This window comes from Benincasa hispida, chromosome 10 (genome assembly GCF_027475165.1).
Source record: "Benincasa hispida cultivar pf3 chromosome 10, pf3_genome.v1.1, whole genome shotgun sequence".
In the NCBI taxonomy this organism is placed as follows: domain Eukaryota; kingdom Viridiplantae; phylum Streptophyta; class Magnoliopsida; order Cucurbitales; family Cucurbitaceae; genus Benincasa; species Benincasa hispida.
In genome coordinates this window covers 52,783,573-52,805,962 of record NC_143487.1, presented here as the reverse complement: position 1 = coordinate 52,805,962, position 22,390 = coordinate 52,783,573, and the positions used below count along the sequence as shown (strand labels likewise).

The 22,390-nt window shown below is 33.8% G+C and overlaps 2 protein-coding genes and 1 long non-coding RNA gene across 6 annotated transcripts; 2 read left to right on the top strand and 1 right to left on the bottom strand.

The window, feature by feature from the left end:
• Positions 1 to 6,175: 6,175 nt before the first annotated feature.
• Positions 6,176 to 6,975, top strand: LOC150033457 (uncharacterized). Its single transcript, XR_016524063.1, has 2 exons — positions 6,176 to 6,495; positions 6,657 to 6,975. It is a non-coding gene; the product is annotated as an uncharacterized LOC150033457 (long non-coding RNA).
• A 4,712-nt stretch (positions 6,976 to 11,687) lies between these two features.
• LOC120088378 (Putative N-acetyl-gamma-glutamyl-phosphate reductase) lies at positions 11,688 to 18,167 on the top strand. Of its 2 annotated transcripts, none has more exons than XR_016523944.1 (14): positions 11,688 to 11,817; positions 12,063 to 12,203; positions 12,375 to 12,482; positions 12,635 to 12,721; positions 12,847 to 12,897; positions 13,008 to 13,079; positions 13,852 to 13,971; positions 16,116 to 16,176; positions 16,273 to 16,353; positions 16,889 to 16,968; positions 17,058 to 17,147; positions 17,268 to 17,404; positions 17,488 to 17,640; positions 17,737 to 18,167. XR_016523944.1 is itself a non-coding variant. In XM_090306015.1 (14 exons), exons 1-13 carry the CDS (start codon positions 11,776 to 11,778, stop codon positions 17,593 to 17,595), a joined length of 1,170 nt encoding a protein of 389 aa, XP_090162141.1. In that variant the 5' UTR covers positions 11,688 to 11,775; the 3' UTR covers positions 17,596 to 17,640; positions 17,737 to 18,167. The 2 variants fall into 2 exon arrangements, 1 of the variants encoding a protein (XP_090162141.1); XM_090306015.1 differs by having other exon boundaries at positions 17,268 to 17,396.
• A 2,773-nt stretch (positions 18,168 to 20,940) lies between these two features.
• LOC120088536 (uncharacterized) lies at positions 20,941 to 22,072 on the bottom strand. 3 transcript variants are annotated; one of them, XM_090306199.1, is made up of 3 exons: positions 21,538 to 22,072; positions 21,399 to 21,449; positions 20,941 to 21,320 (listed from the first exon to the last, which is right to left on the bottom strand). In XM_090306199.1, exon 1 carries the CDS (start codon positions 21,983 to 21,985, stop codon positions 21,599 to 21,601), a length of 387 nt encoding a protein of 128 aa, XP_090162325.1. In that variant the 5' UTR covers positions 21,986 to 22,072; the 3' UTR covers positions 20,941 to 21,320; positions 21,399 to 21,449; positions 21,538 to 21,598. The 3 variants fall into 3 exon arrangements, with proteins under 3 accessions (XP_090162325.1, XP_090162324.1, XP_090162323.1); XM_090306198.1 differs by having other exon boundaries at positions 21,392 to 21,449; positions 21,538 to 22,066; XM_090306197.1 differs by having other exon boundaries at positions 20,941 to 21,449.
• Between the last annotated feature and the right edge of the window lie 318 nt (positions 22,073 to 22,390).

Below are 22,390 nucleotides of genomic sequence, written 5' to 3'. Positions count from 1 at the left end.
GAATCAGTGGCACTTAAGGAGTGAGATGTAACTACAGGGACAAAACGGTAATTTGGCCCAACTGTACTTACGAGCATCTGTGAAGGATCATCGTACTCGTGATTGGTTATATCCAATGGACACAAAAATATATATATGGTAAGAAGCGTTCAGTTGTTGGTCTTTAGTGGAATGCCTGATAGTTAACGAATGGTGCATCTCGTGGCTAAAGAGTTTAGTAAGCTATTCACGGACCGTTGAAGCTTTGAGCCACAGGTCCATTAGATCCCCTGGGTAGCTTGGATAAAGTCGAGAATCAGTGTTTGGGTTAATTTGAAATGTTCGAATTGACAAGAGGAAGTTCGATTGTATATGATATATTTGTACTAGTTAATTATATATGATATAATTGGGTAAATGTATAAGATACATTATTTTGAAGGAAATTAGATATAAATAAGATGTATATCAAGTAGAGGAGAAATTACTATAGTAGATATGTGATATCAAACTATAGGGTAAAAATATAATATGATTATATTTATTAATAATTTAATTAGTTAATTATATGATAATTAACCCAAAATCTCGCTCGGACGTACCTTAGTGGGGAACAACGTCGGTTACTGTAATCGATGAATAAAAATGAAATTTGTTTCATTTTGAATTGTTCGGAAAAAGATCGGCAGGTTGGCTTTGGTGTGAAAACGTAATCGATCGCTTAAACTCGAGAACCTATACGATAGTCGCTCAGCACCTAAATGATCGCATACCTCGCGCCTAAACGATCGCACACTAAGTCCTAAACGATCGGTTAGCTTTCCTAAACGATCGTATAGTGTGTCGTATTTGCTAAACGATCGCCTACTATTTTCTAAACGATCATTCAATAAAATCTACACGATCGTGTAGTTTCTTTTAAGCGATAAGCACTTTTCTATGCGATAGCTTCATATTCTCTCCCACTTGCTTATCGCCTACACGATCGGTTCTTCCTCTTACCTCTATCAAACTCACCGAAGACCACGCTTTGGGTTCTCACTCTAAGAATACCTAAGGCTTCTTTCTGGTGGTGTTATCCCCGCTGTGTTCGTGTGTTTGCGGTTGTTCGTGTTACTGAGTCGATGCATCTATTGGGCGTTGGTTGTTCGGGTAGAAGTCTTCTGCTGCGTTGAGTTCCAAAGATTGAAGATTGTCTTTAACTGGTATATGAACTCTCTCCCTTGTTATTTTGTTGTTCAAAGCATGTCGTTAATTACTGTTTGTTTGCATAACTATGCGTTTGAATGTATATGGTGTATTTCGATCACGATGAAATTGGAGTGATTCGAATGCGCTCATGGAACTCTTCATTAAGAGATCCTTCAGATTACCCAAGGCTGAGAGGTTTAGGGTTTGAGCAGGCGATAAGGGATGTAATGAGAGAATGGTTAGGGCACTTATAGGCTTAAATCTAAGGAAGCGCAATCCATGAGGGTATTTCTGGAAATTTGGTCCAAGATCACCTTGGCCTCAGTATAGGTCTTGTCCATTAGACCACCTGCTATAGAGTCGTTGACTATCGATTGTGGTGTTGTATTCAGCTCATTGTAAAAAGTTTCCATCAAAACGCAGTCAGGGACGCCAACGTGCGGGTAATTACGTACAAGACACCTAAACCAAACCCAAGCAACACTCAACATTTCTGAGTCTTCTTGTTCAAAATTTAAGATGTCCCACCATTTCCTTACGTTGACAGTTGGAGGGAAGAACTTTTTCATAAATCGTTATACTAACTGGTCCTAAGATATAATTTCATTTAACTCTAAGGAATAGGCCCATTTCTTGGCCTCATCACGAAGAGTATAAGAGAAGAGAGAAAGTTTGATTCCCTCCGGCATGGTGCTCGAAATAGAGAATGTATTGCACATTTTCACAAAGCTCATCAAGTGGGCATGAGGATCTTCACCCAGCATTCCTCTAAACTGCCCTGCGGTTTAAATCATTTGCAGTATCACTAGCTTAATCTCAAACCTTGCGTTCTCCTCGAGAGTTGGCCGCATAACACCAGGAGAGAAATCATAGAGATTTGGGGCTGTATAGTTCCTCATAGGAATGTTGCGGTCTACAGCCAAAAAGATGGGGTCTTGCTGACCTTGCCCGAACATATCATTTACTCTAGCCTAGTTATTTTGATTATTACCTTCTTCTTTGGTTTTTGTTCTGTCTTGCTCTACGAAGAAAAGATCTCTCAATTTCAAGGTCAATATTGAATGCAGGTTCACCACCTATACTCATATATTGTTTGCCGCTTGTCGTTTAAGCTAGCAATACTAAAAAAAAATAAATCGAAAGAGTGCCTACAAAGAAGTATTCATATGCTACATCGTAAAAAGAAGTATTTGCATATGAAATAAATTGTTGGGAATGCGACCAAAGTCCCACATTGGTTAGATAAGGAGATGTTCATAGGTATATAAGTAAGAACAACTATCTCCATGGGTATGAGGCCTTTTGGGATGAAACCAAAAACAAAGTCATGAGGGTTCATGCCCAAAGTGAGCAATATCATACCCTTGTGTAGACAGTTGGAGAATCGTTGTCCATATCAAGTGGTATCAGAGCATTTTGGTTCAGGAGTCATGAGATTATTAGAGCCAAGAGGTTTCGAGTGAATCATAAAATTTTGGGTATTGGAAGATGCAAGTTAAAGATTTTTTGACTTATAAGAAATTGCATAAAGCATTAAAGGAGAGATCGAAAGAGATTTCAGATGAAGATTGGGAGAACCTGAATGAAGAAGTAGTTGCAATTATTATGATGTGTTTGTCAATTAATGTTGCTAGTCTTGTAGCCGATGAGACTAATGTAGTGAAGTTGATGGAATTACTTACAAACAGGTATGAGAAACCATCTGCCAATAGTAAGGCTTATCTTCTTAAGAAGTATTTCAATATGCAAATGGTTGAGGATACTTCTGTAAATTCCTATACTAATGAGGTTACCACTTTAATTAATCAGTTAAAATTTGTTAAAATAGAATTTACTTGTGAGGTGTATGCTATTCAATTATTAATGTCTTTACCTGATAGTTGGGAGACCATGAAAATTATGTGTTTAACTTAATAAGGGATAATGTTGATTGTTGAATGCGATGGATATACACTACACTTAAGTGTCTGTGCGTTAATCTGATTGTTCGCCTAGATTCAGTTGATCATGCACTTATCACAAGTTTTCTTATAGTTCGCCAAGTATAACAAACTATAAGTTTCTCGGGATGATTCGAGGTCGAACTCGGGGATTTTCACCATAGTGTGAATACGACAAGGACTAAAATAATTGGAAGTGATTCAAATATCATGCGATTAGTTAAATTATGCGATAAAAGAATATAAACAAGTAAAGAGTACTTCAAGAATGATTTTGAGAAACTTAAGACAATCAACAGCTTTGACGTGTAAAAGATGTATGGAGAAAGCAGGGTTTGGGGGAGATTAATGTCGCATCCCTAAGCTCAACTTTTAAGGTTAATACTGGCTTGCAGCATCTATTCATTGCATACCACTCGTTGGCTAGCCACACTTATCATATTTTTATGACACGTGAATGATGCTATTTTGAGCATAAGGTTATTTCTGTCTCTAGAATCACTTCTTACTTTGCTTAATGAGATCCACAACTACTCACCCTCTTGGGTAATTAGTCATAGCTACTTGACTCAATGAATGATCATAGGCAAGCATTTAAATACTCATACATTAAGCAAACAGATTTAACCCTTAATGGTTCAACTTAGCTCATAACATTAATCTTCCACCTTCCGCCGTGAAGATTAGCTACTCATGATGAAAGAAAAAGTGAAAAGAGAAATAAAGAAGATGATGTAAATAAACATGGCAATATATAGATAGAAATAGAATTGTTGTTTACAAAATGATTAATCTCTTAAAATAAAACGTAATACAACAAAGTAGAGAAGTGAAGGGATAAGGGCAGTTGTCAACAATTTCTTGCTTTCAACAAATGAGTGTCAAGACTGCTGGTGATAAGATGATCATGTGAAGTGGAGAAGGTCCTCTCAAACTCTTACTCCGGTGAAGCTTTGATGAAAAATCAGGATGAAGTTTGGGTATGGAAGCTCTCAGAAAAATCTCTAATTCTCTTCGATTTTTTTTTTTTTTTTGTGGGCGTCAAGGCTCTATTTATAAAGCTTTATGCTGACAATTGTTGGGATTCCCGCTCTGATTAGTCGTCATCTCTAACGTGGTAGGTGAGGATTTCAACACTGCTATCATGGTCAATATTCTGAGGATTTGATAAAAGATTTGTTGGCATAGGCTCAGAGATCCCGAGGCATGTGATCAACTATTTGTTCATCGGGTGGAAGATCAACGCATTCAATAAATCCTGCTGTCAACTGCAAATAAACATTTTGACGCAATAAGACTCATGAAATGCGATCAGCAGCCAGTCTTAGCGTACTTTAGCGCAAGCATCATTTCAAGCATGAATTCTGAGTAAGATTGATGCATATTCTACATTCCAATCTTCATTATTCTAAGTAAAAGACTACAATAACTTGTATTTCTACAAGTTATCAGATAATACATTAAAGTTTTTAGGGATTTGTGATTTAGCTATATATAAGAAATTTGTAAGAAAGACAGTAGTAAAGAATCTACTGTAAATTCAGCTTTGGTGGTGACTAAAGATAAAGGAAATGTGGTCTCTGAAAACGATGGGTCGAGTAGCAGTAATAAAAAGTGAAAGAATAGGATTAATGAGATAAAGTGTTTTTACTGTCACAAGAAAGGTCACTTCAAAAATCAGTGTAGGAAATTAAAAGAAGATCAGAAAAGAAAACATGAGGTAAATTTGGTTGAAACTGAAGAAGTAATGATAAATCTGGTTGAAACTGATGAAAAGATAATTACTTATGTCTATGCGTCTATGCTTGTGTTGAGAGTTACACACAAAATAGTAGTCACCCATATGAATGGATAATTAACAGTGCAGCTTCAGTACATATAGCTTCAGGTAGGATTCTATTCACATCTTTCACATCAAGACATCGTGGTCTAGTGAGAATGGGGGATCGTAGAGTTTCCAAGATCGCTGGGATTAGGAACACTAATTTGAAGATAGAGTTTGGAGAAAAGTTAGTACTATGAGATATCAGGTTTGTGCCCAGGATAAAAATGAATTTCATCTCTATTGGCAAATTGGATGATGAGGATTACAGGTGTGAGTTTGGCAGTCACCAGTGTAAACTCATGTTGGGATCCCAGGTAGCGGTAGTTGGCCACAAAAGTTCCAAATGTCGATTCAGTGTTGTCAAATGATCAAAGAGACGGTGGATGCCAGTTAAAGCTGTAAATGGTAGGTGTAATTGTACAGTTGAGCCAGCAACAATGATAGTCAGCATTGATAGTCAGTATTGATCAGTCAGATCAAGGTCCATCTGTTCAGAAGCAATTGGAAAGTCCGAGAGAGAAAGTTGATGGCTATCATGAACCCCCGATTGTCAGACAGTCAAACGAATTGATGAAGTCGTAGAAGCAAATAAGGGCATCAAAGTGGAAGACCAGAGCAGTTGTTAAGGTTAAGGATAAAGTCTCTAGCTTGACAGCAAGTTTGAAGGAAGGAGTCAAACCATTTGCAGAGTGTATTCTTCAAGAATAGGTATTCAAGAGTGAAGAAGATGTCAATTGATACCACTTAGTTGAAGTGAGAGTAGTGGTTGTCCTTTATGTTTGGGGAATAGTTCCACATAGTTTGCCTATACCTCGGGGCAATCACAGATGAGCTACAGTTATTTTTCTAATGGTTTCATGTTTGGTTTCTTTGTTGATTTTACAGGTTTTATGTTGAAACTTGGAGTTTGCCAAGAAGATTAGAGATAATGATTGTAGTGGAAGTTGAGTCTTGGAGTTTGCCAAGATGGTGAGTTTTGTTGTAGTGGGAGGCAAGATCGTCATTTTGTCTCCAAGTGGGAGAATGTTGGGATTGTGGAGATAAAATTCCATGAAGAAGCACACAATGATATATATACACATATGTATATATATGTGTGTGTGTGTGTGTGTGAGACCAAAGTCAAAATTAAGAAAAGGGAAAATAAATGGGCTTGGGCCTATTTAGGCCTTTAGGTTATTTACACCAAAACACATATATATGTGTGTTTTGTTGGTTGAAGGAGGGTGAGGCAAACTGACGGCACAAAAACAGATTCCAAACGGCATTTGAAGCATTTTTGCGATAGGACCTTTTTTTTATACAACAATGATTAATTGAGAGAACTTAGTGTGCATTCTCTTGGGTCTTGTGCATTTTTTTCTCTCTTATTGTTTATTTCAATTATCGAGTTGTGGTATTTGGATTCATATAGTTTATATTAGGCTATTTTGGGAGATATTTGTAGAGATATTTGTAGTGTGAGTTTGGAGTGTTTTTACAATTTTTATCATAGTAGAACATGCAATTGCAGAAGATTGGACGTAGTCCAGAGTTTGGGCCGAACCGATATATTTTTCAGTGTCGTTCTCTTTTTTCCCACTCTTAATTATTTTGCTAATTTTAAGATTGTTTCTTTTTTTTTTTTTTTTTTTTTTTGCTTTAACCTTTAGAAGTGGGAATTTTGGATTTAATTTAGTTTTTTCATTTTATTTATATCTAATTATAAATTTCCAACACAGATTGTTCAAGATTATGGAAGTCGTGCGATTCTGGGAGGATGCAAGTTTTTTAGAAAGGGGTGGAGTGTCAATTTCCTGAAAACTGAAGCAGTTCTAGTCGTGGGTTTGTTATTGGTGCATCAGGAATGAGCTTGGAACAACTCACCAGTCGAAGTGGAATCAGATGATTTGGTGGTGATTAATTTGTTGTGCAGAAAATAGTCTTCTCTTACTGAGATTGATATCATAATTGAAGTTTTTTTTTTTGGGAATCAATTAATACTTCTATTTTTTACACTCTCTAGGGAGGAAAACAAATCTACTCATATTTTAGTAGCTATGACGTCTTCTTAAAGTTATTTTTTTTATTTAGAAAGATGTTTTTCTCAATACTATTAGTAATGAAGAGATTGATTAGGAAGTAGTTGATTGTGGTTTTTGTTGTAGTTAATTTACCTATATATATTATACGTTTTTACAAATGAATGTGTCAAAGAGTTGATGGATACATAACTATTCTAACATTTTTATATACTTGTCACTCTATTTATCTAGATAACTACTTACTTTTTCCATATATTATAAGTTTGTCTATTAGGTTGTGCAATTCAAAATTTGATACACTTTAAAAGGTTTCTAAACGGCATAAAAACATTCATTAAAATTTAGGAACGTGTTGCGAAATACAACTATTTAACTTCATATTGTGTCAAATTGGGGTATAATTCAATTTGTTGAAGCATATATTTTCTCGACCAAAAATTTAAGAAATTGAATTCTCTAATTCCACGTATGGTTGAACTTAAAAAATCTCATAAATTCAATTAAATTATGTTCAAATTATTGAAAGGATGGAAACAAAATTGGTAATTGATTTTTTCTTCAACACTTTTATTCACACGAAGCTTCCGGAGAAACTTGCTTCGTGGAGTTGAACTTGAGTTGATATTGATGTTGAAGTTGATTTGATGTGATGTGGTTCGATCTCTAATACTTGATTCCTCTGATTCTCTCGGTTGGGTGAATGCACTTGGCTTGAAGAAGAAAATCACCGAACAAGTCTTGGAAGAGTATTTGTGTCTTCAGTCTTCTTAACTTTAGAAGTCTTGAGAGTCTTCTGTTTGTTAATCAATTCTCTGGGCTTAGAAAAATGCCCCTGAAATGAGAAGAGTGCCTCTATTTATAGGGTTCTCTGATGGGCTTCATGGACTTGAGTCTAGTTAGCCCATGAGTTTGGGCTTAGTTGGTCCATGGGCATGGCCTTTGAGTCCAATTAATTGGATTTAGGCTGATTTGACATTTGGGACAAATTCAACCTATTTTTCGGTTTAGTTAGACTTTGACCCAAATAATAATACCAAATTATGATTCAATGGTCATGATAAAACCACGGTGTCACTAAAATTTATCTTCAGTTTCAATTTGGGACATATGTCAATTTATAATTGGACCCAAATTTAATGATTTAAAATTTCGTCATAATTTAGTAAATGACGTGACAACTTGTGATTGGTCCAAATTTTCTCATTCAATAACTTCAATTTTTATATATATTTTTTTCAACTTATAAGCAAGTTATAAAAAATTAAATAGGGCCTCATATTATTTACATATTATCGTTCCAATATGCCCCTACCATGGTGCTAGACAAAAAATAAAAAATGAAAACCCTACAATATCTTTTTTCTGCATAAATGATTAAATTCATTTATAATCATTTGGAAAGCTACCATTTTTTTTTAAAAAAAAAAGATAATAAAAATACGGAAAATATAAAGTAAATGACCTCTCAATACAATCAAAGGACGGACCTTTATATCAATTAACAACTACTTGAGAATGAAAAAGGCTGATTAAGACCCTATTTAATAAAAAGAAAACTTTAGTTCTTGTCCAATTATGACTTTTAAAATGATAATTGGTATTTTATTTATTGAGTTATGTTCCTATTGATTTATTTAGTAACATTTTCATTGTAATTTATTTTTAATTATTTATTTCTTTTTTATTTTCAAGAATTAAAACAAAAAAATCATTATTAATATTTGTAGGAAAATATAAATTTGCTTGAAATTATCGCGCTTCTTCATTCTTGTTATCTCAAATTTAAAGTTAAAGAATTAAGTTCTTATTTGAAAATTAGTTTTTAAAATAAAATAGAAAATATTATGTTATATTTAACTTAAACATAAATTATGCATTTTATAAATTAAAAAAAATGCCATTTTGGTTTCTAGGTTTTGATCTAGTTTTTTTTAGTCCTTAGGTTTCAAAATTCTACACGTTTAATTCTTAAGTTTTGAATTTGGTTTCAATTTAGTTCCTTAGTTTCAAAATGTTATAATTTTACCCTTGACATTTAAGTTTTGCTTAATGTAGTCTCTATGTTTCAAGATTTATATTCTTAATCTCGACTTTTTCCTATATACTCACTTTCCGTCATTAAAGTTAATTTATATTAATAAATTAAAAATCGTTGAAAGAAGTAATTAAGTTTTATTGTATTTATCACTTTTAAAATTAAATCTAAAATTTCACTTCAAAATATTTTTAATAGTTAATAGATTAAAGTCAATGATTAAAAGTGAATATAGGTTAAAAATATAAAATCTTGAAACCTATGGACTAAATTGAAACAAAACTCAAATATTAAGAGTAAAAATTATAACATTTTGAAACTTATGGATTAAATTGATACAAAACTCAAAACTTAAAGACTACATGTGCAATATTTTAAAACCTAGGAATCAAATAAAAACTAGAGTCAAAACCTAAGTTTCACGATAGATATATATATTTAAAAAAAAAGGGAACAATTCTTTCTTTTTTTAAAAAAAAAAAAAGCTATGAAACAAGGAACAACAAGGTTTATTCTTCCCAAACTCAAAACAAGAAAAACAAAACAAAAACAAGATGGACAATACAAGATGGTTGTAAAAATTGACCCCATGACAATATGTATGATGTGTCCAACTTCAACCAAAGAAATTTGAGGACACTTCAAACATTTAATCCAAATTGTACAATACATTTAATCCAACTTGTATATGTTTTTGTCCACTTATTCATAAGCTTTTCTTTCTCCACTTACAAACCATTGCAAGCCCCAATTGACCACTAAGAAATGAAAATAAAAAGTTTGAAAGAAACATTCAAACTATTACTTCTAATTCTTTCTTTGTGCATAATTGGTTATTCAACTCTCCATTCCTAGTTTGTGTCGTTCTTGAACTTTTATGTGTGATAAAATTTTAAGATTTCAATTCTATATTTAGTAAATTCGTGAATTTTAGAATTTTTAAATGTTTAGGGATTAAATTTATAATTTTCAAAGTTAAAAGACTAAATAAACACAACTTTTAAAGTTTAATATTAAATGTATAAATTAACCTTAAAAGAATCAAAATTTCAATTTTGTGTCGAATTAGTTCTTAATCTTTGAAGTGTTAATAAGTTTTCAACAATCTAAGAAGTTATAAATTTAATGTATAAGTCATTAATATATCTTTCCAAAACAAAAATACATTGGTTAAACATAAAATTGAATTTTTGTATTTAATAAATCTTTGGATATTAAACTTTTAATTGTCTTTTGTGTGTTACGAAGTTAGAAAATGTTGTATATATCATAATTTATTAGATATAAAATTAGTTTATAGACCTATTCAATGCTTCATCTATATAAGATAGAGTTTGAAAGTTATAATGTTATTAAACACTATTTAAAGTTTAAAAACTTGTTAGACACCATTCTTTTAAATTCCGTTTGGTCCTATAACCATGTTTTTTTTAGCTTGTAAACTTTGAAAATGTCTACTTTAGAACTTGAACTTTCAAAAGTTATTCATTCTAGTATTTTTAACAAACCGTTAATTGGTTACAATTTGCAATTAAATAGGTTATGCGCAAGGTATTTGAAGTCAAACAAAGGATAAATTATTCGGTAAGAATGCCACAATAATGTAACGATAAGTGCCTCAAATTCATATCAAGTGGTAATCAAAGAAATTACTCAATTCAAGAAGAAGTTTTTTTTAGTACAATTAAGAATAGGGGATTCGAGCCATGAATCTCGTAGTTTCTAGCATACTCAAATACCAATTGTAATGCCTTTCTTGAATAATTTATTCAAATAAAAGGGTCGAGTTTAAAGGTAAAAATACTAATCGGGCGAATTATCAAAATTGGTTGGGACTGAAAATTTGAAGTTAATTGGATTTGATGCCGCCATCGATCCTTCGTCTCAACTTTCTTTCTCTAGACTCCATGGGCTAGTAAGGTAGGAGAATTTTTATTGAAAATTTGGATTTCATAGCATCAATTAATATTTCGTCAAAGACCTTTATTCTTTTAATCTTAAAATTCCTCCGATATAATTAAATAAAAATGATTAGAATACATTTAAAAATCAAGTTTATTAAACCATCCAACACTTTAATTTCTTCCAAAATGACTTATTTTTTAAATTAAACACTTAAAAATGTATTCCAAACACACCATATCTTCAGCTTAAATCTTCAGTGATTATTTTTTTAATCTTAAAACCTAGATCCGTTTTTAAAATCTCATACTATCTTCTAATCTTTTCGTTTCAAATATGATTTTATCTTAACTTTTTTTTAATCTTTTTATATGTATTTTTTTATTTTTCGAGTTTTGGTTTTTTTTTTATATGGTTTTGAATCAAGGATAAGTTGTTTTCCCCTCGAGCTATCCTATATTTATTATCTTTGATGTAATTTAGATAGACGTTTTTTAATCAATTGTATTTATTTATTTAGTTACAATGTATTATTCTTCCCTTCATACGTATCCTTTCCACTAGCACTATTACAACTTAATCCCAATTAAATGTGTACAAAACATATTTGTATTGCAATCATTTTCTCTCTTTTATTATACCTTGTCACTACCCAATTCATCCAAGAAGACGTTTCTAGTAAAGTTAAGAAACCGAACCGAACCGAACCGGTGAACCGACCCGTTAAGATTTGGTTCGGTTCACCGGTTCGCCCGACCCGCTTAAGTAGGGTTAAGAAGTTTTCCATTTTCGATTTTTGTCTCAATAATATTCAAATGGGTATCTTCACTGGTCTTTTAAAACTTTACATTCTTTTTCAAAATTTGCAGGGAGTAGAAGATGACGTCTTCAACCTTCCGTTCTGTTTCCTGTTTACTCAAGGTTTGGATTCTTTATGCATTTTGTTTGATTACCCAGAAAATATTGGATATTTTACTAAGTTGTAAACGATTTTTAAGTACCAGAAGAATTGAGAGAGTCCCTTTTTAGTTCTTTCATTTTTGTGTACTGCTTTCAGATGGGTTTTCATTTTCATGGTGGCAAGTGAAACTGTTCAAAAATTCAAATATTTTGATCTGGGAGAGGCTTTCCTTTGTTCCTTTCTGTAATTTTGTTTGTTTTTCCAGGATGAATCAAAGATTTTGAAGCTTAAAAAGCGAAATGAAGGGAAGGTGTTTGTTAAATGTTCAATGAGCACTAAAGCTCAAAAGCCACAGCCGGAAGTTCGCATTGGTGTTCTTGGAGCTAGTGGCTACACTGGCTCGGAGGTAGCTTTCTCTACCCTGCAATTTTTGTGTTCACTTTTGGAAGAAATGTGCTTGATGTCTAATGGCCATAGCAGGGATTTTGGTATGATGTGACGTCAAGAGGAAATTTACGAAGTATTTCCTATACTTTTTTCCACCTAAGGAATGATCCCTTATGTTTCTTCCTTGCAGATTGTTAGGCTTCTAGCAAATCATCCACATTTTGGCATTACTCTCATGACTGCTGATAGGAAAGCTGGTCAACCGTTTTCATCAGTATTTCCTCATCTATTCACACAAGTATGGCTCTCTTAGTAATGCGATTCTATTTAATGTTGGTCATGGTCAGTTTTGTTGTTTTCTTGGAGTAAGTTACTGGATATGGACCTTCTTAGTGTATGGTATTAGTAGTTGCCGGGAGTTATGTTGGCTGTACTCCTTGCTGTTTATAGGATCTTCCAGATTTGGTGGCCATCAAAGATGCGGATTTTTCAGAGGTGGATGCAATATTTTGCTGCTTGCCACATGGAACAACGCAGGTCAGTGTCGAATTGCAGTTCGTCAACCAATTACTTATGAGTTATGAGATACCCTAAAGTATAAAAAATGTTACATAGGCATTTCTCCTTTTAAGTCTAATTAGTTTGTATTTTTCTGTCTCCAGGAAGTTATTAAAGCCCTTCCCAAGGAATTAAAAATTGTGGACCTTTCAGCTGTATGTTTAATGTTTTAACTTCTTATTTTATGTGCGAGCGATCGTGTTTTAGGATTTAGGGTTTAGCGATTGGATATACTACTACTTATTTGTACTCGATGATTCTCCAGGACTTCCGCTTGCAAGATCCATCCGAATACGAGGAGTGGTATGGCCAGCCACATAGAGCAGTGGATTTGCAGGTGTGGTTTATTTATTTGAAGTAGGCAAAACTTCTTTGGCTTTTATACATTGAAGAAGGAGAACTGCAAGTTTCCATGCAGGTCATGAATTCTAATGGGAGAAAGGGGAAAAACTGTGAAAATAGTCCATTATGAGTGATTGCAAAGGAGCGCATGCAAAACTACTACTCCATATACATCCACAGTCCCTATTGTGAATCAAAGTCTGTCTTCTCACCATATCTTGCAAAGTGTAAACCAAAATAGACAACACATCACCTTTCCTTTCCCTTCAGAGTGAGGTCTGATTTTGGAACATGAAAATGTTTGCTCACTATATAAACCTAAAATTTCTTCCACGTGATAATATGCAAAAGAGCTAACTCACCGCACAATTGGGTGACAAGTTACTACTGTCAATCTAGAACATTGATCTCCAAATCTGCTTATTGATTCTTCTCCTGCCTACTTAGGCTTCTCATGTCACAGTTTTGTTAATCTTTATGTGTTGATAAGTTTGTTTATTCCATAGTCTATTTTCCCTCCTTTTTCTGCTATGTTTCCTTTGTAGCCTGAATACTGTGTATTTTAGCTGATTCTGCATCTAAGATTGTGTTCTTTTGAGGATGTTACTTGTTGTGAATTTGTAAATTTTTCTTTTGAGGGTATATTGGGCTAGTGGTGGTGAGATAAGATGAGAACTCGGCATTTTTTAGAATTTCTTTCTCACTGTTTTTTAATATATAAAGTCCTTGAATTTGTGAACGTTAAAATTATTTCATATTGGTTTCAGAAAGAAGCCGTGTATGGTTTGACAGAAATTTTGAGGGATAAAGTCAAGGGTGCTCGTCTTGTAGCCAATCCTGGTTGTTATCCAACATCTATTCAACTTCCTCTTGTGCCACTAATAAAGGTTTTGTCTATCCCTAGAAAATTTCATCAGTACATGATAATGTCAATGCATGCTGAGCTGGTAATTCTTTTTGTTTTTAGTTTTTATATTCCAATGTTTGTATAATCCCAGGTACAGAAATAAAACATGTACTTGATGCTTCTTTGTAGTAAAAGAAAAATCGAAACTTATCTCTTTAGTATTCTATTTTATCTTTTATTGTATTTTGATGTATTGTGAAAGCTTACATGTGAATCAATAGTTCATTGAAATTGAAAGCATAGGTAGGAACTTGAAACAAGGCACAGGGAGCATGGTTTTAGTTCTGAATTCTCTGCACAATTCTGGAAAACTACTTGGAATCAAGATTCCATGAGAATGAAAAACTTGATGTCTATCATTAGTTATATAGAACGTCTGTTGTAAGATGGGGGAGGGAGTCAGAGTTTATAAAGATACTTACCTAAAATGTGAGCCGTCTGGAAGAAGGAAAAGTTATGTTATTACCGATAATATCTAGATGTGGTGGATCTTTTAGGAAACTAATCTTAGCTTGTGCAGACAGAAAATTGATTGACTCAGTTTGCATCTCAATGCTCAAGGACAAAAGGATGGACCTCTCAAGCCTCTTATGGTTTATTTGCGGTATTCTCATGATGTAAAATCAGGCTTCTGTTTTTGTTCTATAAGTGCAGTTGGGGGAACTGTTTGTCTACTCGGTTCCCTATTCAAGATGGATTAATTGGTGGTTCATTGTGGACCTGTGGTCAATGAACCTTTTCATTAACTCAATAGGGACCTTCTTTGGAGAGAGCTGGAAAATATCTATGGTTTATGCAATGTTGGGGATTAGGAGGGGATTTCGATACAGATGAAAGATCCATAGAAAGTAGAAGAGAAACAAAAGCATGAAGAAATTCAATAAGCTGGTGGAAGCCTGTCTCTTGGACATTCCCCTGACTCTCCCCAATGGTAAATGCCCTTTGTTTAACCTTAAAGAAAAATTGTTCTTGTCTCTCGTTGATCAACTTTTCATTTGGGAAGAAGCTTTCAATGAGTCTAGATCTGTTAGATTGCCGAGGAACACATCTGACTATTTTTCAATCTTGATAAAGACAGACCTCCGAATCAGGGAAATCTCCAATCAAGTTTGGAATTTTTGGCTTACCCACCCTTTGTTTATCTTGTCCACTGAATTTTAGTGGTCAAATACTTATGCTGGAGGCTGGCTGGGATACTCATGTTGTCAAAAACTCAAGAAAATGTATATATATATATATTTATATATTATAAGAACAACTTTCATTGAGAAAAAAATGAAAGAATACGCGGACATACAAAAACCAAGCCGACAAGAAAAGAGGACTCCCTCTACAAAAAGGGACTCCAACTATACAAGATCATGTCAAGGATCGAGCAAACTCAAGGAATGGAGCAACAACATTTTCAGGAACACGAGACAATTCTAGCTGTTATTTGGTCTATTTAGCTTCAGAGAGATACTGAAAAATTTCAAATCTTTTTTCACTACTGTGTTCTCCAACATTAGCATTGTCATGATTGAGATATTGTATTTCTGTTTCATGTATATTTGTAACTATTCTTTGCTTACACGAGTCAAGACCTTTTCATGTTCCTATCTATTTTAAAGTTTTTTTTTTTTTCATTTTATTTTTATGGAAATATATATTTTTCTATGAATATTGTAAAGGTATTCATTTCTGAAGCCGTAATAATCTGTCCTGAACACCTGATCTTTTGATAAATCCCCCTTCAATATTTCCAATTGGAGTTTGCTTTTGCATTATCTTTTGGAGTTTTCACATTTCTCATCTTTTTCAACCAGCCAATGTTAAATATGTTTTCATTTTTCTAGGTGAGGCTTGGTGTCCAAATTATATTTTCATCAGCAATAGCTAATGATGCTATATGATTTTATGGCATGTATCTTTCTACATATTTAAAATGTACATGGCTGATGTATTAAAATTATATTGGAATTTTTGAAACTAATGATAGGATTTGGGGAAAAAAGAATTTATTAGGGGTGCTTCTATAATATTAAGCTTCATCCATCTCTTCTGCATAAAAAGATCAAAAGAGAGAACCATCCTCATAAATGGTCGTTGCTAGCCACTAATCAGCTCCCAAATATTTTCCTTCAGGCTAATCTAATTCAACATGGGGGCATCATTATTGATTCTAAGTCTGGTGTTAGTGGAGCTGGTCAGGATCTATTCCCAAATTACACTTTCTGCAAAATTTGTCATAAACTCTTGATTATGTTGTACTGTTGCTTTATGAACTTGGTTTACTCCATAGGACGTGGTGCCAAAGAGGCAAATTTATACACGGAAATAGCTGAAGGCATTTATTCTTATGGAATTACCCGCCATCGTCATGGTAAGATGATACACTTGGTCATATGAAGCGTTTTCCGATTTCTTTGCATTCTTCTCCGACGGGTAGTGAATAGTATGTATGAGTTCTAATATCTGTCACTTTCTTGTATGGTTAAATATCGACAATGAAGCTAGGGGCTGATTTCTGATTGAATTACTTGTGCTGTAAGTTGTTGATTTTGTTATACTTTCATCTCGACATTGTTTACACTACCCTGATTATCTACTGGGCAAAGTGGCCCATCTAGAGAGAACAATCACTATTCTGAAGTCTATATATGCCATGTGTAAACTTGGAATTGATAGCTTGTTTTCTTTCCCTTGGACTTCACCTCGGCATGAGTGTCTGGTGGCAGTAGCACCGGAGTATCCAGTACAATTATTGATATTTTAATCTTGTGACATGTTGGTTTTGCTTTCATATCTTCTTTGTTCCTTGAACCTCTTACAGGAGTTTCGTTCTAGGAATCTCGTGATTGGGGTATTTTTCAGTAGATCATATGATGTAATGATCTTGGTTTTTTGTTACTTTTCAGTTCCTGAAATTGAGCAGGGACTGTCTGAAGCCACAAAGTCAAAAGTAACCGTCAGTTTTACGCCACACCTAATGCCAATGGTAACACACTTTTACGTACTAATAAAGTTTGTCTGAGGATCGTTTTTTAACATACGATAGTTTAACAGATATTCTTATTACCATGTTAGATTCGAGGTATGCAATCAACTATATATGTCGAAATGGCTCCAGGGATGAATACTGAGGATCTGTACCAACACTTAAAAGACTCCTATAAGGTATAAATAACAATTCTTATTTTGCAAATTCAGCATTGCGTATCTGAGTTATTCATTGGATTGGATAGAGTATTCAGTAACTCACACCTATAACTACTTGATATTTTCCATTCCCTGTAGGAAGAAGAATTTGTACGCGTGTTGGAGAAAGGAGTCGTCCCTCGTACTCATAATGTCCGAGGGTCTAATTATTGCCACATCAACGTCTTTCCCGACCGAATTCAAGGAAGAGCCATCATTGTTTCTGTTGTAAGTTGGTCGGTTTCATAAATTAACATTAAAAGTAGCATATCCCTTTCCATACGGAACCTAATAACGATCATGATGGTTCGGTGAGCAGATTGATAATCTTGTGAAGGGGGCTTCAGGTCAAGCGCTACAGAATCTCAATTTGATGATGGGATTCCATGAAACTACAGGGCTCCTTTATCAGCCCCTGTTTCCTTAACGCCCTTGTTCTTGTTAATGGCTTGAAAAGAACTTGCGAGTCCAAGTTAAAACTCCTTAACCTACTTTTATTTTTCTTCATTTTCATAGTAATCAGGCCAAGGATTCTTTCCTCATCTTCATTACTTTTTGGGTTTTTCAGGTCCTCGAATACTTTCCAACCTTAGTCCGTTCGTTGGTTGGTTAATTATATTTCACTACCTGTTGTTTAGGTTACATGACATGAAGATGAAGCTACAATAGTTGAAACTCCAACCTACAATTGTATGATAAGAGTTCTCAGATGATGAGAAATAAGGTTTGGTGACAGTTGACTCACCAAGTAATGGCATTTGTTCAAGAATGCATGTAATGTTCTCTTCTAAAAAAGCAGCACTTCTTTTGTTGATATGCTCACCTTTCTTTCTCAATAAAGAAGGCTGAGCTAAATTATTCTATTTCTACCTGTGGCAGACTTATGGTTTTATTTTGGGAGAAATTTTGTTTCAAAATTTAGTACCCAAATTTTACGAGTACATTTATTGTAAATTGTCATTAAATTTTAATGGAATTTGCCTTTAGCTTAACAATCAATATGGTATTTATACATTTTCTATTTTATATTTTGATCGATCAACTTTGTCGATTTTTTAACTTTCAAAATATTTATTTTGATTGTTTATTTTAGTTATTAAAACTCCATGTTCTTTCATATACGATCTTGGTCTATATAAAAGGTTCATTTCGGTCTTTGCATTTTGTAACTTTTGTTCATTTTAGATTCTTTACTTTTTAAATTATATGCTTTGGTCTTATATTTTTAAAAATGACCATTTTAGTCCAAGTTTGCAACATTCTAATGCAAATTATATGTCCATGATTTTTAGTCCAAGTTTGCAACATTCTAATGCAAATTATATGTCCAATGAAAATCATGGAATACAAAATATGAAACAGCTAGGACAAAAAATGGATAGACAAGGTAGAGTGATTATATGTCCTCTTAATATTTAGTTTTACTATTAAAAATCATTAAATTTTAAGAGTTTAAGTTGAGTTAAAAGGGTAATTGAAAAGAATTAGATATAAAAATAAATAATGAAACAGCTAGGACAAAAAATGGATAGACAAGGTAGAGTGATTAAACCAGAACAAAGCTAAAAGTAAAGGGACAAAAGTAGTACTCAAAATAAAAAACTTGATCATTTTGGTTTTTACGTTTATTTTGTTTTTAACAACTTTGATAAATTGTTTTTGACAAATTGATCATATGATCTTGAGTATGTGCGTTAATGTATTTATAATTTACATAATGGTCTGAAGATATCTTATTATAAAGGACGACGCCTAGAAGTTTAAGTGATATGCACATGATGATTTTGATAATTTTGTCTTTAATTGCGACTTTGAAAAGCTTTTTTTATCTTCTATTGATCGGTTGATTTGGTATGGGCATAAATGTGATAGATAAAGTTTGCGAATTCATATTCATCTTCTTCTTCTTCATAGTAGATGTACTATCTTCTTGGCTGATAATGGATTGAAATGAAATGTGTTGAATGATAAAATTAGGAGGTTGTTTGGGACGTTGAGTTGATATAAGGTATTTGGAGTTCAAGTTTATATGTCTGTGTTTAGGGTGCAGAGTTCTTTGGTTTGAGTTCATATGTATATATTTCGGGTGTAGGGTCGAGTTCATATGTCTGGGGTATCTGGTAGAGTTTTTTGAACTCTAAATAATCTATTTTTATGATTACAATTTTTATTTTAAAACTTTTTTATTCAATAATTACACCCATCATTGTTTAAATAAAATATAAATTGCAATTTTTTCTTTAATTTTTAAAGTTTTTTTTTTTTTTTTGGTAATGAATAACAATTGACTCACTATATTTCTTGCAGAAATAGGGTTAAATAAAATGAGAAACCAAAAAGAAATTAAAACTTTTGATTCTTAATTTTTCTCTATGAATTTCATCTTCTTCTTTTTATTTTTGTTGTTATTGTTGTTCTGTATTTTTACTCTGTCATGATTCTTTTTTATTAAATCTTCCTCATCATCTTAATAGCCAATTGAATGTCACCACATTTTTTCAATAATTTCACTTTCAACTTCTCCAAATTTAGAGGATCATTAGAGAACGAATTTTCATTTTTCACTAATTCTTGTGAGAAAATGTTTTAGGAAAAAATCTCCATTTTATGATTTTTTGGGTTATATTTTACATACTTTTTAACTACATAAATACTTTTCCAAATATTCTCAACACTTCTTTGATATGTGAATTCAATTAAATAAAAATAGTACAAATTTCTACGTATAAATATCACATGTAATGTAGACAAAATATTATTATTTACATAATCAACAACCTTACAACATAATTTAACAGTCATCAGTCTTATAATACTCGAAAATGGTTGTCGAAATTGATTATCGAAAACAATTTTCATTAGAGTCTGTAGCCAAAGACGACTGTCAGAGCTAGAAGTTGGTTGCATGAAGGTGGTATTGGAGTTGGTAGTCGAAGTTTATCATTAGAGGTAGTTTTTGGATCCCAGAGTTGGTTGTTATTGCTCGCTCGAAGGTGGTCATCAATGTAACGACCCAACCCCCTAGGACTTAGGTAAGACCGTTACTAAAATAAATGCATGCAAAGAATTTAAAACGACACTCAGTTATTTGAGATAAATGCTAATTAAAATAAGAGAAGTTCAAAAGACATTTATTAAATGCAATTGTTAAAACAAATAATAGGGTATCCGAAATTCTTAAAGACCAACACAATTATATAAAAGAAATAATCCTTAGAAATAAATTTTTAATAGTAAAACTAAATATTAAGAGGAAAATAAGGACTCAAATTTCAAGGTGCAGAAGCGAAAAAAGTCTAGTCCCAGTGTCACGATCACGAATTCCGCTGCGCCATCACTGGTGCATATTTACCTTTTCTTGAAACATCAACATAAGAAAGAATTGAGTATGAAATACTCAGTAAGTAAACCCACCACAGGGGTCAGGCTAGACATTTATGTCCTCTAGATACCCACCTACGGCACATACGCACATGAAACAGACAAGAAACTGAGTCCTATCCTATTGTAGTTAAGTATGCTCACAAAACTGGTGAATCTCGAAGGAAACACAATTCTAAAACATACATGAAATCCTTGGTACCATGGCTCCATCACATAACATAATCCTCAACAACATATTATACAACATTCATGTAAACCTTACATCATAATTCTACAACAGACAAGTATGCCTTAACACCAGCAGATCAGACATCGACATATGAAAACATATACTATCACATACTAACGATCAAGTACTTAGGTGTGTATGTAAACAAACAAGAACTCGTGCCAGAACATACTTTGATTCAGGTCATACTGTCAATCAACATTCTAACATTTACCATAACATACATTCATCACGCTAGCATACAACTAAAGTCTGGCCCGTGGGCAGTTCTAGTGGTAAGATTACTTACCTTAATAAAAAATACACCGATAAACTCAGACAACTAAACAATGACCACGATTTGAAGAAACGACCCTAACATACGAATACACCACTAAGTTTTAGTCCAAAAAAAATAATTGCAACATCTCAGAGCCAAAACCACAATACCCAAAAGCTTATCCAAGGAACTCGCTTAACAACCACTCCAAATCTCCTTCCAATAGATTTTAACTCCCAATGGATGACAACTTGGAACCCATGGATGACAACTTGGAACCCTAGAGATACAAGGGTTAATTCAAACTTAATTCAGTCATCAAAGGGCACAAACCAATAATAAGGACTATACCTCTTACCAAAACTCTTGTCCCGCTGGACAACCCTCCAACAGCTTCCTCGATTCAAATCTAAGGCCAAAAATAATTTGAATAAGTTGACCTTAATTCCAAACTTAATGGGGCCCAACTTCCACCCAAAACTTCACAAAAGGCTTACCTAAAACTGTCAGATCCGGCGAACACAAAGATGACGATATTGGCGGACGGCGAATAGAGGGCTAGGAGGCGCTACAGCTGGAGACTGGAGCGGCAGTGGGTCGCAGACGCGCAGATCCAGTGGCTGGGCTCAGACCTGGGCGAAATCGGCATGGTGGGTGGGTCAAAGTGGGAGCGGCGGCGGCGCACAGATCTAGTGGCTCGTGCGGCGAAGGGAGGGAGTGAGGGAGGCGCGGCGGTCGGACGACTGTACAGACGGCAAGAAAGGCACGGCGGTCGGACGACTGTACAGATGGCAAGGAAGGCGCGGTTAGAGAGCTGGGCGACTGGCAACGTGTCTGACCGACGGGATCTGGCCAGCCGGAACCCACGAACGGCGACGATTGGACGGCTGAGAGGGAGGGTAGTGAGGCGGCGTTGGAAGTAGAAACGGAGGGGGGTTTTGCCATTTGAGGAAGAAGAAGGAGAGTGTTGGTGGGGTTTTTTTTTTTTTTTTTTTAAAAAAAAAGATAATAATAAAAGTAAGATTGATGGGGGTTTTAAAATATAATAATTGATGGAGGTTTTAAAATATAATAATTTATGGGGGTTTAAAATATAATAATTAAAAAGGAAAGTGTAATTATAATAATTTCTTTCCGTTTCGAAAGGAAAATTAATTCTTGCCATAACCTTCCCATTGAAATTTAAAATTTAATAATTTTAATTTTTCCGCCAAACTTAAATTCCCGCATTTATACTTGAGATCAAAAATTTTAAAAATGTCCTTCGATCAAGCAATTATTGAATTACCAAGGATAACGTTACTGAAATTACATTATTATATAAAAAAATGTGCTAGATGTTACATTCTT